Below are 16,590 nucleotides of genomic sequence, written 5' to 3' on the forward strand. Positions count from 1 at the left end.
CAAGTAAACGTAAAGCATGCTTAGGAATAATTCCAAATAGGAAAAACGAACTTCAAAATGCAATTGAGATGAATGAACCATCTATGACCAAAAAAAAAAAAAAAAAGTTCCCCCTCCCCACCCCAAAACCCACCAGATAATATTCTGGGGGGGAACACACATAGACACGCACACGATCCCCCCCGCGCCTCCAAAACCAAAACAGTTAATCCTCTTGTAAGGCATCTATCATGACCAGAATACCAAAAAGGGCACCATTCAAACTACACAGTGCATCTCACTAAAGACTTCATAGCCTTAACATGACATTTACCAATAACCCTGTGCAACAGGAATTTAAGGAAAACAGCAACACAGTTTTGGTATTTTAAAAAAAGTTCAAATTATTGAAGCCATTTTTTTTCCTCCTATCTATTCCTTGTTTTTTGGTCGTAGTGGCTCATCCTGAGGATAAAGCTCTTCTTGGTTCTCTTAGACCCAACCATAATGCGTATCGAAGGTTTAACATCTTGTGTGAGGAGAGTGGAAGAAGATTTAGTTATTACAATAGGATTTGCCAATTTTCTGTAACATGAATACTTAGCATTTGTGTGACAGTTTTAATCTTCAAAGAGCTTACTTCTCACAGCTACCATCCTCAAAAAGAATGTTATTAAGTATTATTAGCCTGTTTTATCCATCTGTAAAGTATCTCCATCAGGGCACACATTGTCACATTGCTATTTGGATTATGTTTGCTTCAAGCAAAGCTAATCAGTACGGGTTCTGTGACAACCTTCCCCATAATACTCGTGTGGATGGGAATTGCTACATATTAGCCCCAACAGTGAAATAATCCTCCCACCATCTGAGAAGTTAAAGCTTACTGGCTATATTTTATACCCTGAAGAATTAAATGAGCCTGGTTTTATGTGCTTACCAGTCCAACCCTGTAAGCCACAGAAGAAAGCTGAAAGAACCTGAAAATTCAGAAGCCTCTGCAGATCATTAAAGTAAATTTTACCACACACAATACTGCAAATTTAAATGCAACAGACTGCAACCTTAGGGCCAAAAGCAATTACTGTATCAATTAAAGAACTGTTAAACTCCTTCCCAGCAACAGAACAAAGTTATTTCCAGCCCTGATTAATCAGAGGATGCCACCTCTCCAGGCCCCAGGCCCTTGTCAGAGCACCTACTGCTTCCTCCAAGATGAGGTGCTGGTATTGCTCTAGGTGCTTGGCATAAACTATTGCCGTCCCCAGAAAAGAGATACCACTCAGCAACCTGACCAGCACAGCCAAGTGTGGAAACGGTGCAGAAAAGCAAAGGGAGAGGAGGCAGAGGCACAAGTTTTACACAATTTTAAACACAGAGCATAAGTCACCTTGCTGCAACACATCCACGGGAGCCCTGAACTACCCTCCTTCCCAAGGGATGACAAAAGCATGGAGAAAAAATGAATCGGGGGTTAGGGAAGCCTCAGAGTAAGCAACCATGTTTTGGATGCTTACCCTCTTCTGAGCAAAGTCTTCCGTTTCGCTCATTGCTCAGTTTCTAACCTCTTCATTCCTCTTATTTTTCTTTCCATTTCTACTACTGTATTCTTCTGATGCTTCTTCGTATTTTACACAATTTGTACATGATTTTCTAGGATGCTTATTTCTCAAACTTTTCAATATTTAGAATGGATAGTTCGTCCAATTTAGATTACAAGCAAAGCTCTGCTCTTCCGTGCTGGCACTTTGTCAGTTTTGCTTGCAAGCAGACTGAAGCTACGCATTGTCATAGAGAAGAACAGCTTCTGTCATGATTCAGAAAAGCTCCTTCTACTTTATTACCACCATGAAAATCATCTAGACACGCTTGTTAAGATGCACAAAATTATGTAACTCTTATCAAAGAAATAACCTACCAAAATCAAACTCAAAGGTAACAATAATCCCTAAGAGAACTCAGTCTTTTTCAGGTACAAGCAATATTCTGGAAATAAGCTTAAGGCACTATTGCAAAGCCAAACTACGCCTAAGGAGCTTGCTACGAAATAAATCCTAACGTAACAAATACTCCAAATCCTCTCTTCCAATAGTCCAGACTCTTAAAACATCTATACTCTAAAATGATACTGTTCTTCAATAACAAAAAAATAGACTAAGTGTGAAAATTAAGAATAATCAGTGACTTCTGTGTAGGAAAGCAGCATTTCCCATAGCCTTATAGTAAGGCCTTGTTTTCTATAGCCTTGTAGACTAATAACTGGAAGACTATCACTTTTAGTAAGATTAGCCAGCTACTGTGGATCTGATAAATCTATGATAGAAGACGGGCTCAAATTCTTTTCTGACAGTCTAGGTTCCTGCTTGGGAGAGGCGAGTCTTCCATCTGTTTGATGTTTCTTTCACGTCGACTAAGTTTCACCACTAATGTAAAATGTGTTAAGACACTACTTAGACCAGGATTTTACTTATACAGCTGGTATGGTAATCTATTTTCTGTATTACCTGGAATTGGCAAATTCATTTTAAATCAAGTTTTTCATTTTGTCTGTAATGTATATGCACCATATAAATCCCTCTCAGTTTACTGAGCCTTCAGACATACCACTTCTCAAAGAAGTGTGAATCTTTTCCTTCATCTTACAAAAGAATTAACTTTGATATCTAGTTATAATCATTGAATTGCTAACTCTTTTACTGGCAAATGGCTTTCCAGACTTTTAGCAAGAACTCTTGTCTTAAATCTGGAACAAGTTGATATTCTGTTCATTGCACTTACTGAAATAAACGTGTACTAAAGCAACACGGAAAAGAGGGAAGGAATAATAATTTATGATTGCTGGTATAGTTTTAATCAAGTATTTAATCAAGGGTTAAGTCTTTGGCAGTTAAAAAAAGCAAGAGCTAGTTCAGCATACTACTTAGGTACTATGACAAATAAAGGATGAATGACAATAGATTCAAAGGCTATCTAGACCTAGTCTAAATCTTAATTTCTAAGCAATTAGAAGAAAACTAGTTACTCACTTGGAAGTCATGTTTTGACATGAACAGCATATCACATACATACATGCACACATACAACCGATATACAATAAAAGGTTCTCCATTTTGAGCCTTCCTATCCCCAACTCTTGGGGATAAATCCACCTGGAAAATAATCTCAAACACAGATGCAAAGAAGAGTGAATCAGATCATAAAATTATATCTTTTGTTACGCTGTTATAAACACACAGTAATGAGTTTGTTGAGCAGTCTGTGAAAGGCTGAAAATAATCAACCAGAATCAGAAATAGAGAAACTAGCCTACATAGCCAAGAAATAAAACAAAAGAACTAACATGTGGTTAGTCCTGAGACCCTGCTGAGCCTTTGGTACAACAACAAGAATCGAATCAGACACGTTCAGTCATGAATAAATATATACTATTCTTAAGGTCCTACATTCACCTGATCCATGTATGTTCAAGACAGAATGGCACTTACAATCATCTCTGCTACAGTCCGTGAGAGGAAAGAAATCACCCTAACCCAAAGTAACAGTGAAACATCTGGGAGCAGAGGCAACTACTGTCTCTTGCCATCTTAGTAAATGAAAGGGTAACATACCTTAAAACAAAATTATTTTCTGTTTTTTATCTAGTAATAAACATTATCTGACCACTTGCCTCTCAATTTCTGACTCTCAAGTAATTGCATTGTATATCCCACTGATATTTACAACTCACACAGGAACTTCAAAGAATTATAAAGAAATATGACTGATAACTTTTTAGATGTTTTAGGATTCATCATATCAATAGAGAAAGTTACAGAATAATCATTATTTTGCATAATTAACAACCAAGAGATACCAGCTTGGATTATACTTTTTGATTTTATAAGCATGTCTATAGCATCACAACATATTCTAGGCATCCAGGTGAGTAACAGTTGACTGTTCCAAATTTTAAACTAAATGGAAAAAAGCATGTATTTAGATACACCATCTAACATGCTCTCTGTCAAACCATCTTCCAGTAATTTTACCCCCACTGACCAGTTCAGACTGATGTGATAACTCGGATTTTAGAGCCCCATATAAATACACTGTCCTCACACTGTCCTCTATTTCACAAGAGGAGTATAGAAATAGAAAAAAATATTAGAATGACTTAATCCTAAAGAGCTACAATGCCCTGAATAGCTTAAGCAATTGGAGTCTCCCACTGAAGACATCCATAAGATATCCCCAGGGACATCACAGGCTCTATTAAAAGCAGTGCATAATAAATTATGAACATTTTATATAAAGATATATTTATCACATTTTTATATTCTGCTTTTTAACCTCTTATAATACTCTATAGCTTTTGTAGATATGCAGCCAGCAGTGTTCTATATTAGAACTAGCATATATTCTGCTTCCTTCCTCCTTTAACCCATCTCTACTCTTAATTTACTCAATATTTAGGGAATAAGAATAGTTAACACAAGACAGTGTTATACAACCCCTTTTTCAGCAAGGTGATGAGAAGACAACTGTGAGCATCAGATAACACAAAAAGGTGGGGAATTAGTTATTGCAAAAAGATTGACTGTAATTCTTTAGGGAAAGAAAAATCCCACCATTATCTGCAAGAAAGGTAAAGAGACACCAAAAAGTTGCTGGATTACTTTTCCACTGATAACACCCTTCATTAACATCATCACAGAATACAGAGCAGGCTACACTGACTGCACTAACTGCTGATGACTATTTTTCTTAAAACAATGCTCTTTCAGATATATGAAAGGCAAAACTACTTTTGTAATTTCTAAACTTAAATCTAGGATTTAACTGCATCATACTGCTAGGTGAAACGTGGCAAAATTCTTTACAAGACTTGGAAATTTCCAGCACAGAATAAGATTTTGTTCCGGATATCACTTAACTACTAGAAATATGGATTAAAAGGAAGTACTTCTCCAGCCCAAAATAGACTCATGGTGGCATGTTAAAGTTTATTTATAGAACAAACTTAATCTGCAAAACTGAAGATCTCATAATTATGATCCCAACACTTTCACGTTCATTTTCTCCTTGTCCACAAACTTACCAAATCTGGCACTTCCTGTTGTGCTTTGGTTTCTGAGGTTTGTCCAAGTTTTTTTTCATTCATGGTTTCAGAATTTTAAAAGCACAATTTTCAGAACCAATGTAGTAACATAGATCATTTAAAACAATTTCCAAAATTCCAATTAAATTAGTCCTATGATTATTTGCAGAGTCCCATCATGACAGTAGCATATAACTATCAAAAGTGTTTCAGATCATGATTTCCTGCCAAAGCAGCCCACCATGAGACGAAACCTGAGCATTTCAATCATCACTAGAAATTAAGATCAGGAAATATCAATTCAAAATACAAACAAATGTAAAGACACATTTAAGTACTGAATACTTGGTATTAAAATAAATTGTATGGGGAGGATGCAAATTGAAAAAACCATCACCTAACAAAAAGATCTATGCAATGAGGATAGAAGACATAGCTCAGATGAGGAAGAATTTGAAAGATGCAACTGCTGCTTCCTTTAAAGGACAAGGAATATTTTTTATGCCAAATGTAATTACCGCTTACTTTGGTCTGACATTACTTCTCCTCACAGCTTTTAGGTCCAATCAGGGTCCGATTCAGACTCTATACAAAGGTAACATTATTCCTGAAGTATCAAGGACAAAGTCTTGCTGTTAAATGATTTCTCTCCAGGACTTGTAAGCACAGAATAATTTTTTTTTCTTTCCCTTTTCTACAGTTTAAAATCTGATGTTGCATGACCACTGAAGTTTGTTCTTTACCAAAAAAAAAAAAAAAAAAGTCAAAAACAGAAAGTTAAAATTTTATATTAGCATTCACTTTGGAGACAAGTTAGACCTTTCTTTTCACTCTTGCATAGCTTCAAGTCAGCTATTACCTACAGGATTAAATGAAACATCTTCAAAGCATTTGAACGTAAAAAATGATCATCAAAATAAATGTTACATAAGACACTGGAAAGTAAAGTTTCATTTTTCCTTTGTAGTTGATGGTTAGAAACATGGTACGAGCACTCTGATGAGTGATTTAGGTGCCTCACTCCACATCAGTTCTGTACCGCCCTTCTCTACTGTTCATCACATGGAACTGCAGAGAACCTGACCAGAAGAGAAGTCAAATCACTTTAAGTTACAGAAGGTATCGCTAATTGTTTAAAATCATACTACAAGTTCAAAATTAGAGTATTTGGGCAAGGTGTAAGGCCAGATGATGCTTCTGCCTGTCTTCTCAGTTTGCCTAAAGTTATCCATTACAAGCAAGTAACTATCCTGTTAGCCGCCTCTTCCATTCAGTGACTTCCCTTCCCAGCAACCCCGAGTGGTCTGCAGTGCATTCTATCCTAATGCACAGGTAAACACATTAACCCACGCAGCTTATGAACACCGTTCCAGAAAAAGAGATTTTTTTTGTCACATATGCTATATGGTAGGCACAATGAATTATGAGCCTCATCAGCACATTTTCATGTCGTAGTAAAGGTTTGTTATGTGCTCTGATAGGATAAAAGGGGAAAGGAAAGGAGAATTTTAAACCCCTGGAGATCACTGCATGTCATTTGATATGCCAAGTCACCTTACCCATGATAGCAAATGATTTCAGCAGAGGTGACAATTCAGTGGAAGTAACAGTTTCAGTGCTTTTGCCATTTTTATATTAAGTAATGCATGCAATGGCAAATAAATCCGGGTCACTACAAACTGCCTTGGTTGTAATTCATCCAGGCCTCTCGGCAATATTATAAAATTAAACAAAGGCCCTGTTGCAAATGTTAGCATATATTTTTTTAAACTATTAGATGATTTATCAAGTCAATAAACATCTCTGCCTCCTAGAACTCAGCCACATTTTCAACACTAATTACATGTGAGGATTACGCTAAAATAATGCACTGTCCGCTTTTATTCTCACTGTGAAGAATGACTTGATGGTCTGGATAGAAGAATGCTGAGATTAATAACTTGCATCAGTTTTTAAACAGATTCGGTCAAATCACTATAAAAACTATGTGCAGACTTGCTCTGTTTCAGATCAAGATCTGAGACCAAGCTTACAGCCTGACTAAGAACCAGAAACCCAGAAGAAATTTTCTATCAGTCTGCAAAACTGCTGCTTATAGATGCACTCTCTCCAAACTTGTCCCTACCTATGAGGACTATGCCTAGTAAAAAACCCACTTCTCAAAAGTGTTAAGATTCATTAGGTAGAACAGAAATGCTCAGTATTATTATACAGCTAAGCTGAAAAGACTAAAGTTATACAGAAACAGTCATCACTAACAAAAGCAAGATGTCCCTGAAGAAATCACAGAAGAGAATGTACATTAGGATTTTGCTACTCTTTAGGCAAGCAGAATATTTTTATTCTAGTAAGTGCTAGCAATAATATAGTATTCAAAGTTATGTGAATTAGACCCTTTCAAACTCTTCGGCAGAATCTACATTAATGGATTTTTCTTCTACATTCATCTTTGCCCAAAGGCTTCATTGTCTCATTATGTAAATGACCTTTTCATATGAAAATTAAATGTTAAAGATGCTTTTTTGTAGTTCTTCAATGCTGCAAATATCACATGGATATTCATAGTCATTTAGACTAAGTATACCTTAAAGAAAAAGCAAATGCTTCAAGCAATGTAACAAATTAAGAAGTAGCGTGTTTTAAAATACTTAAAAAATGAAAGGCTTATTTAGAATTAAACTCCCCAAGATTAGACTGTATAATGCCATACCAAAATACATGTAGGTAAAACTTGGAAGGGCTGCATATGCCTTCAGCACACTTTCCATTGCATTGGCTCATTCTTTGTATGACCCAGCTATCAGCAAACACTTAACTGGAGCTCACCTGAAGAGAGACTTAGCAGTTCAAATCAAGTGCTGCAGAGCAGCCTCCACTGAACCCCACATGTTATTCAAAATAATTCTGTAAGTAATCAGCATACAGTTTAGCACAGCTAGCTACCTATGGTGCAGTAACTAAGTGAATGGCAAGCACATCACACACTACAAAATTAAGGCAAAGAAGTATCAGCTGAGGACAGGCAGAAAAACCTCTCACACTTCTGCTCCTTAAGAATATCACTTCGTAGCTGTCCATGATGAAGTACCTTACTCTGCAAGGTCCCATGTCAAGACACCAAATGTTCCTTAGTGCACTCCCAGTCCCTCAGCCAGCAGCAACAAAACAATACTGCCTGCTCCCAAAGAGGAGCAAGCATCCACCGGAACCATCAGGACTTAAGTAGCAGCAGCTCCCCACTGAGCAAATTTTCCAAAATTAATAATTACTGTTAAATAACCCAGTAGGCCCTAATAAAAACCAACTGAAGAGCTCTGGCTTTCAACAGTCCTTGAAATAACTTAGTGTACAGAAACAACTAAGGTATTGGGAAGTACAATATTTCTGTTCTACGCCTCCTACATTTCTTTTCTACAAGCTCACTGAATTTTGAACTTCTTGGATCACAGAGCGGGATTATTTTAAATATAATCAGCAGCTAAGTCATGCAGATGCCATAAAACCTCAAGGATGTAAAACTCATGAGACCTAAAGGACAACTAATCTGACACTCCCCATATACTAAATTATTTAGGATAATTGTCAATTCATTCACTAACCAAAAAATATATATATTCTATTCTCAGAAGATATCCTGTCATTGAAAAGTGACAGACACTAGAAATGTCTGATTTTTTCAAATATATATATATATATAAAGTTCTATCACAAAGCAGCAGTTGTGCAATACTCCTAATTTACAGAATTAAATAGACATATCGTGTCTCACCTAATCACATAACTTGTTAATGCTATGTTCTTTTTTATTCTTACAAAGCTTGTCATCCCTTCACAAGTGCATTTTTTAAATACCATCTCATCTTTTTGAGTACTAAAGAACTGAATGCCTCGGTTATTTTATGGAATGAGACAGTAGGCTGACTTCCCTTTGAACAGAAGACCAAGAGGAGGGTTGTTTTACTGATTTCCCCCATAGTGCCAGAGGCCAGAGAGCCTGATACAGGTCAAGAATAACAGGACTCACAGAGCCCTCTTTTTTTGTTTTAAATTTCATTAGTGATGCTACATATCATTTTGAAAAGCTTCTCAATTTCTGTATATTTTGTTCTCTCTCTAGGACACTGTCAGGTAGATACATGCCCCTGAAGTTATATTTCATAAACATACGGCTTTACAAAATTCAGGATGAATAGAAACATTTCATAGAATCCCTCAGGTTGGAAAGAATCTCAGGAGGTAATCTACTTCAACCTGGTGCTTAAGGCTGAACTCACACCAGATTGCTTATGACTTTGTCCAGTTGGATCTTGAAAAATCTCTAAGGATGGAAGTTTCAAAATTCCTCTGGAGATGTATATTTAAATATATACATACATATCGCATACACACTATACATATACATTACTGTTAAGAGAGTAAAAACTAGAGAGTGAAACTGCTAAGGAAGAAATAACCACGCATAACTTGATTACATTGACTAAAATTTGAAAAATATAGCAGGAAAAAAACAAGAGTTATGTAAATTATGAAAGATAAAGGTATATATTCTATAACATGAAAAAGCATTCTGAGTAATCAGTTTTACTCTACACCATCAATATAAGAAAAATATATTATGTATATAATTGTCTAATAGTGTACTTTTAGCTTACTCCAAGATATTTAACACTCAAAATGAGGATTTGTTCAGCTTATCCTTTAACTTCCAGCCTCCACAGTTGAAATGATATCATCTATTTACCTTTGCTCGGAAGCTTTCCTGACCACTTTGATTTGAATCTCTAGTAACCTGCTGACAGGCTAAGAATGCATCCACTATTAAGAGACTACTACTATTTAGGGACACATTTCATTTGTTCAAGTGAGAAATGAGAGGACCCACAGCATCTACTGAATCAAATTTCAAAGAAAACTTCTGGGTTTTGAGGGTTTCAACCACATCGTGCTTATGGAGTGCCTGCATTCTGAACTCCTGTTCCATCCAACTTGCATCATTACATGTACATCCAATATGGGAACTTACCAAGTTGCTGACATGCTTGATACAGCTGCACTTGGGAACCATCTGAAAATCACCGAAAACCCACCAAAAGGGACACAATCAGTTCTTCCAGAACCACAGCACTCTGAGAAGGCTGAGCCCTAGGCAATGCTTTCTGTCTCTAATTTGGAAGTTTTCAATTGGTATTTCATAAAGAACTTCTAAAGTCCACAAAATGCGTATCAGGAAAGGAAACTTACTATTAGTTGACCTAAGTTCAGGAAACAAATGTTCCACATTTCCAATAGTAAATAACTTGAGCAGTTACAAATAAGAAGAGATTGAAAACCACTGATCTAGTTCATTTTTCTAAGCTTGTAACCTTAAGTAAAAGGAGAGAAAGTGGTCACTGTAACTTTGCAGAAGAGTTACAGGTAAATAACCTCTCTTCTAATAATAGTCTCTTATATCAGTTTGTGGCAGTTTAAGTAAAATTCCTCAAGCTACTTGGCCATTACAAATCGAACTAAGACTAATGAGGTATCCTCCCAGAACAAGCATCAGAATTGAACGCCAAGGTTGTGAAATAATTACTGCTCTGTGAATTTGAGTGACTACTTGCAGCTCTACAGATTTATAAACAGGAAGTGTGAAACTATGCATTCATACCTGCTTTAATCATATGCCAGAGCCCTAAAGCCATCAGATACTGGTTGACGTAACAAGTCTCCCTGAATAATCCAGACCATCTCAGTGATGGATTCTATTAATTATGATAGCAAAAAAACCCCAAACAAACAAAAAACAGAGATCTAGGCATTTTCACCATATCATTCAAACTTCCTTAAACATAAGGATATAGCTTTATACCCCTAGGCAGGAGAATGATCATCTACTTAGGCTATTCAAGCACTGCCTTCTAGAGATGAGAGAAAAGAATGTAGGACAATTGCCTCCATGGAATATAAGAAAAGACAATAAATGACTAAAATGCATCCCTGTTCATTTTCTCTATTAAAAAAATGCATCTAGGATTTTAAAATTTAGTTTCATAGTCAGGAGTTATAAAAAGCAGTCTCCTATAAGGACTCTATGGCTGAATCCATGGACATTATCACTAAGACAAAATCAAATAGATGATTATACGTTTGCTCAAGTTTTCCATCATCCTTTTGTCAGAAGATTTATTAGATCTGTAAGAGTGAAGATGTTAATGTTCAGACGCCAGCTGTGTATGCCTTGATTTAAATAAAACAAATGTAGCAATTTTTCTAAATAAATTGAAACACAAAAGGTCATTAGCAAGATTTATCCTTTGTCCATCATAAAACAATAGCCATTACTGGAAAGCGTTCTAAGTAACGTTTCAGTGGATTAGAGCAGGCTTTCATTGTTGTGAAGGGCATGGTGTTGTCCTCAAGTTGATAGCATCTTTGAGATGCACAAACTGGAGAAAACTGATTTCTAAAAATACTACTTCGTGACCTGTTCAGAGGCAAATCCTGTGAAACTCATACTCCTGTAAGCTCTACCTCTCCATTGGCAGGTGTTTTAATTGCAGGCATGTTTTCCAAAGACAGCATAACATTTGCTCTTTCTTACTTGGAAATCATTGTGCACAAACTCAAAACACAATGAAACAGACCTATCAATAGCCAGTCATTTCCCTGAACAGCATGCTTGTTGACCGATGTCATTACAGTATCCCCTTCTTTCATCCCAACATACATGCAAGACCAATTTTCCTTTGCGTTTAGCAGATTTGCTATGGAAAACTGAGCCTTCCTCCCCAGCACAAGTTTTACTCATCCATGATCATTCACCAACATTTCTTTCGTTAAAGTAGTTACCCGAGTAAATATTTAGCATGCATAAGCTGAAAATACCATGAGTTAGCATGACCTGCTTTCTTTCAGCAGCATTCACAGAAACATCGACTTTTCTAATCTCATAATTTTTAAGCACCTTTATAAATTTACACTCTGAGTCTGTGATTGTGCTCAAAAAGTTACTTAAGCAGCATATATTAACAGTCTTTGGAAAATAAATTCCTTCAAGATCTGAAATAAACTGACCAGCAATTAATGCCACGTATCCATCTCTTTCCTGGGGAATCCTCATTAAAGTATTCTACATACAACACAACGTACAGCAGGAGCTGCAGCACTATAGCTGGTATTATCGTAATAGAAAGCTCTTCTGTTTACAAAGTTACCCGGACCCAAAGAGAGCCCTTTAAGGAATCAGGTGCTGAGGCTGCTGCCAGAACGAGCGGAAGATAAGGCAGATTTTAGACAGATACCTCCTCAGCATAAGACAAGACCTAACGCTGGGCAATTCTCAAAAGAGAGAACAGTCAGACAGCCTGACAAAGAGAAAGGTAGTAGAAGTGTACATTGGAAGAGGCACCAAAACCAAAAAGGGATAGTGATTGAGCTAGGGAAGCCTGCCTGACTTACAGCACTGCCCTAAGGAAAAAAAAGGTTGCTGGACCTTAGAGCTATAAAAAGGGCAACAAACCCAAGAGCCGTATTAACAGTTTTTACCATCGCAAACTTAAATTCATGAAATAACCAATAACTTTATGCACAGTTTGGAATAAAGCATTTATTTTTACTTCATCTATAACAAACTGTACATGGACTTCATCTCCTTAAAAAGGACTAGCAACCTCAGAGTGAGCTCTACAGGGCCAGGGAGAGCCTCACACAGCGATCACTGCACGGTCAAAACCTGTAACCTCTTCTACAGCAACAGGCAGAGCAGTGCCTCTGGCCACTGAAAATAAAGATTACCATAATTCAGTAGTATTCATAACATGAGATGTCTCAAAAGTATCCCATGCTTTGACTCCCAAGCAACACAAACAGACACAGATTTATAGGGCAGGAGGAAAAAAAGGAGACTAACAGGACTCCATGTAATCTGTGCTGGGAAACACCAAACAATTTCACCATGCACATCCGCGTGGGCACCTCATCCACAGTGCAGTTGGCTCCGGCCATTCGTGCGCAGGAGCAGTAAAATCACAGCCCTGTCTCAGGCTCCAGCATGTTTTCAAAAAAACCCACTAGACCACCATCACATTTTCATCTCCTTGAACAGAACCAGAACCAGCAGCAGACACTATATTTTTCCAGTTATTCTGAACAACTGAAATGAAAAATAGTATCTCAAAAATATGACCAGAGCATTCTGAATGATTACTACTTCTGGAAATATAGTTAACCACTACTGATTCTCTAGGAAGAATTCACAGTTGAAGAATTTTTATAACATTACCTAATATAAAACTTTCCTACCATTTAATAATCAGGACAAAATGTTAAGAAGGTACTTCTAATTATACATAAACATATTTAGGGGTTTTTTTTAAACATATATTTGTACGTTTAGCCATTATCACTGTTTGCTGTTTGTGTCCACAGAAATGCCACAAGCACCAGCAGTTTTGTGCAAGTGAGAAGGACCCTAACAAATAATGTTTTGATAACTAGCCTATTTTCTACATACAATGATTCACTAGCTAAGTAAACAACACAGTTATTCAGCAAAACATGAATTTATATGAGTCTAAAAGAACCTTTCTGTTCTCCTACAGAAAAACAGTATTAAAAACCTCAGATACAATAACAATGAAGAAAAATACTACACCCACTATGCAAGTTTTTTATAACTATTACTTAAAAGTATATTTTATTTTTAAGTAAGCTTTTAATTATGAAGCTTCCTAGATTTCAAAGCAGTACATGAGTAAAAACCTAACTTGAAAATTCAAAACATTTACTTTTTTTATTTATGAACTTTGGAAGACACAACTTGACCAAATGATTACATTTTCCCTCCAAGAACTTATTTCAAACACTTCCTATTATATTAAACTTCACAACAGCACCAGACTACATTTATGACTTCAGTTCCTCTTAAAATGTGTACATTCACATTTTTAAAGACTCCATATACTTTCACTAGAAGTGAAATGTTCCAAGGCTATGCTGAAAATCTACAATGAAAATGAGTTTGAGTCATATATTTGTTTCTTCTTTTTGACAGCATTTAGAGTATGTTGCTCCATTTCCTATTTGGCATTGCATCCCTAAGTGGCTCCACCATAAGAAAAAATATTTAATAAACATACCATTTCATATTTATTTCCATTTCCCCTTCAATCGGGGCTCAATGCTTCCTCCCAATTTTTCCTCCATCAATCATTATCCACCTCCCAGGTATAAGCAGAAAAAAACTGGGCAGCCATGGTCTGAGCTGATGAATTTCATCAGTGTTGTAAATATCAAACAGGTGAACTGCTAGAACTGCATCCCAACAATACACAGCAGACCAATAATTATGTCTATAAAAGAAAATTTACCCTCCCTGCAAACCATTTACTAGCAAATAATTATCGTCCCTCTTTGTCCTTGGACTTGGATATCAGTCCTAGAGCAAGGTAGGTGACAGGGTGCAGCTCGCTGTCGCCTTGGAGCCCCGCAGCTGCGAGTACTCAGCATTTAACACGCTTATGCTTTCCTCCTCTGGTCCCTCTTAAAAATCCTCCAGGAGGAAATCTAGAAGCAGATGAAAACACCAGCATAGACAACAAACCGCACAAGCTACATCTACCTCTCAACCCGGAGATGCAGGTCCTGCGCTCCCTGTCATGGCCAGCAGCAAGTAAACACGAGACGCTCGTGTGTGCGTGCAAGCTGCGAGCTGACAGGCAGCGCTGCCAGAGGCGAGCCGAGCCCCCTCGCACCGGCTTTCCCGGCGCCCTTTTCCTGCCGTAGCCCGGGAGCCGGGAAGGGCCGGCGAAGGCCTGCGGGGCGGGCTGCGAGGCACCGGGAGGGTCCGGCGGCCGCGGCCCTCCGCCACTCGCCTCGGGGGGGGCACCGGGCTGGTGCCGCGGCTGGGAGGCAGCTAGAGCGGGAGGATCCTCGCAGCAGGCCCTATTATTAAAATTATATATAGATATATATAAATACATATGAATAAGGGAGGGGGAAGGAGGAAAGGAAGGGGGCGGGGAAGGAGCCCAAGGCAGAGCGACGGCGCAAGTGCCTCAGCGCCCGGGGTCTGTCATGGTGGTGTGAGCGGCGCCGAGCCGCCTCACGCCGCCGAGCCGCCTCACGCCGCCGCGCCCCGCCGCACGCTGACAGCCCCGGCACCGGGAGGGGGAAGGGGGGGCGGCCCGCCCTCCGCCGCCGCCGCCGCCCGGCCCGCCCGCGGGCCCCGCCGCGCCCCCCTCACCCCTTCGCAGCGCCTCATCGTAGCTGAGGAAGCCGATGCGGGACTCCTTGGCGCCCATGGTGCCGCTCAGTCCATGGCCTCCCCCGGCCGGCCGGCTCGGCGCCGCGGAGCCCGGGCTGCGCCGCTCGCGACTCCGGAGCGCAGGGCGCGGGCGGGGGGGGCGGGGCCGGGCGGGGGGCCGGGGGGAGGAGGCGGCCGCTCGCCCTCCCCGCCGCCGCCTCCATGGCGGGTCACGTGAGGAGCCCGCCCGCCCCGCCGCGTCACGTGACGCGGGAAGACTGTTGCGGCCCGGCGCGGCCGCCGCCGCCCGCGCCCTTCCCCCCCGCACTGCCCCCTCTCCCCCCCACGCGCGCCTCTGCCTTGGCGCCTCCTAACGGACGTCGCGCGCCGAAGCCGCCGAGGGGGCAGCGCCTCCCCGCCCACCAAGGAAGGGCGCGCGAGCTGCCCGCGTCACGTGACGCGGTGCCGGCCTGCCGCCCGCCAATGGCAGAGGCGCCGGCGCGCGGCTCCTCCCGCCTCAGCGGCTGCTGGGGGAGGGGGGCGGCCGCGCGGCGCTGACAGGGCTGCGCGGGGTGTCTGCGCCGCCCAGCCCGCGGAAGGAAGGGCGGGGGCAGCGGGCAAGAGCCAAGGCGGCACCAGAAAGAGACGGCTGGGCTTAGGCAGCAGGGCCAGCGCCTCAGGGACGCTGGCTCAGGAGCCCAGCCGCGCCGCGCCGCGCCACCCCAGCGGCGTCCGTTACGGAGGGGAAGGGCCTGTGAGGAAGAGCACTGCCCCCCCCCCCCCCCCCCACACACACACACGTACACACGCTTCCAAATTGGGCACTTGCTGCGTCTCGGTCTCAGAGTCCCCGAGGGAGAAGTGCTGCCAGCGTGGTGTGACAGTGGGCAGTGCCTGGTCCATTAAGAAAACGCCCTTTCAGCGCCTGAAACAGAAACACGGAGCGAATTGTAAAACTGCCAGAAATACCTCTATTGTTTGCTGTCCTTTAAAATGTTTGCTCTTTGTATTGAGGCCAATGCTTGCACAGAACGGGAAGATTTCCCAAATGACTTTGTTACAACGTTAAAGCTAAGTAATGTACCCTGGGTTACTCCCAAGCAGAAAGTAAGGAGGTGGAAAGAAAACACGGATGTCCAAGGACAGCTCATTCCGAGGATAGTTCCTGCACAACAGCAAAGCCTGGGAAAACACTAGCTGCAAGTCATTCTCGAGGAGTTTCAGTTTCCTTACTGCGTGATCTTACCACATCAGAGCTAAAGAAAGGTCAAGCAGAAGTTATTCGTCATTGATGCAAGTCCATGCGTAG

At 40.3% G+C, this 16,590-nt stretch overlaps 1 protein-coding gene across 4 annotated transcripts in view; it reads right to left on the minus strand.

Annotated features, from left to right (window-relative positions):
• Window positions 1-16,168, minus strand: part of USP32 (ubiquitin specific peptidase 32) — an 86,360-nt gene extending 70,192 nt beyond the window's left edge. For 2 of the 4 annotated variants that reach the window (XM_064523125.1, XM_064523123.1), the window contains exon 1: window positions 15,282-15,480. In XM_064523125.1, coding sequence (XP_064379195.1) covers window positions 15,282-15,339 — 58 coding nt within the window. In that variant the 5' untranslated portion in view covers window positions 15,340-15,480. Of the gene's footprint in view, window positions 1-15,281; window positions 15,481-16,085 lie in introns of those variants that run through there. The other 2 variants (XM_026107405.2, XM_064523124.1) reach the window with 2 other exon arrangements.
• Window positions 16,169-16,590: the final 422 nt, after the last annotated feature.

The sequence above is a fragment of the Dromaius novaehollandiae genome, chromosome 19, assembly GCF_036370855.1.
Source record: "Dromaius novaehollandiae isolate bDroNov1 chromosome 19, bDroNov1.hap1, whole genome shotgun sequence".
NCBI classification, from domain to species: domain Eukaryota; kingdom Metazoa; phylum Chordata; class Aves; order Casuariiformes; family Dromaiidae; genus Dromaius; species Dromaius novaehollandiae.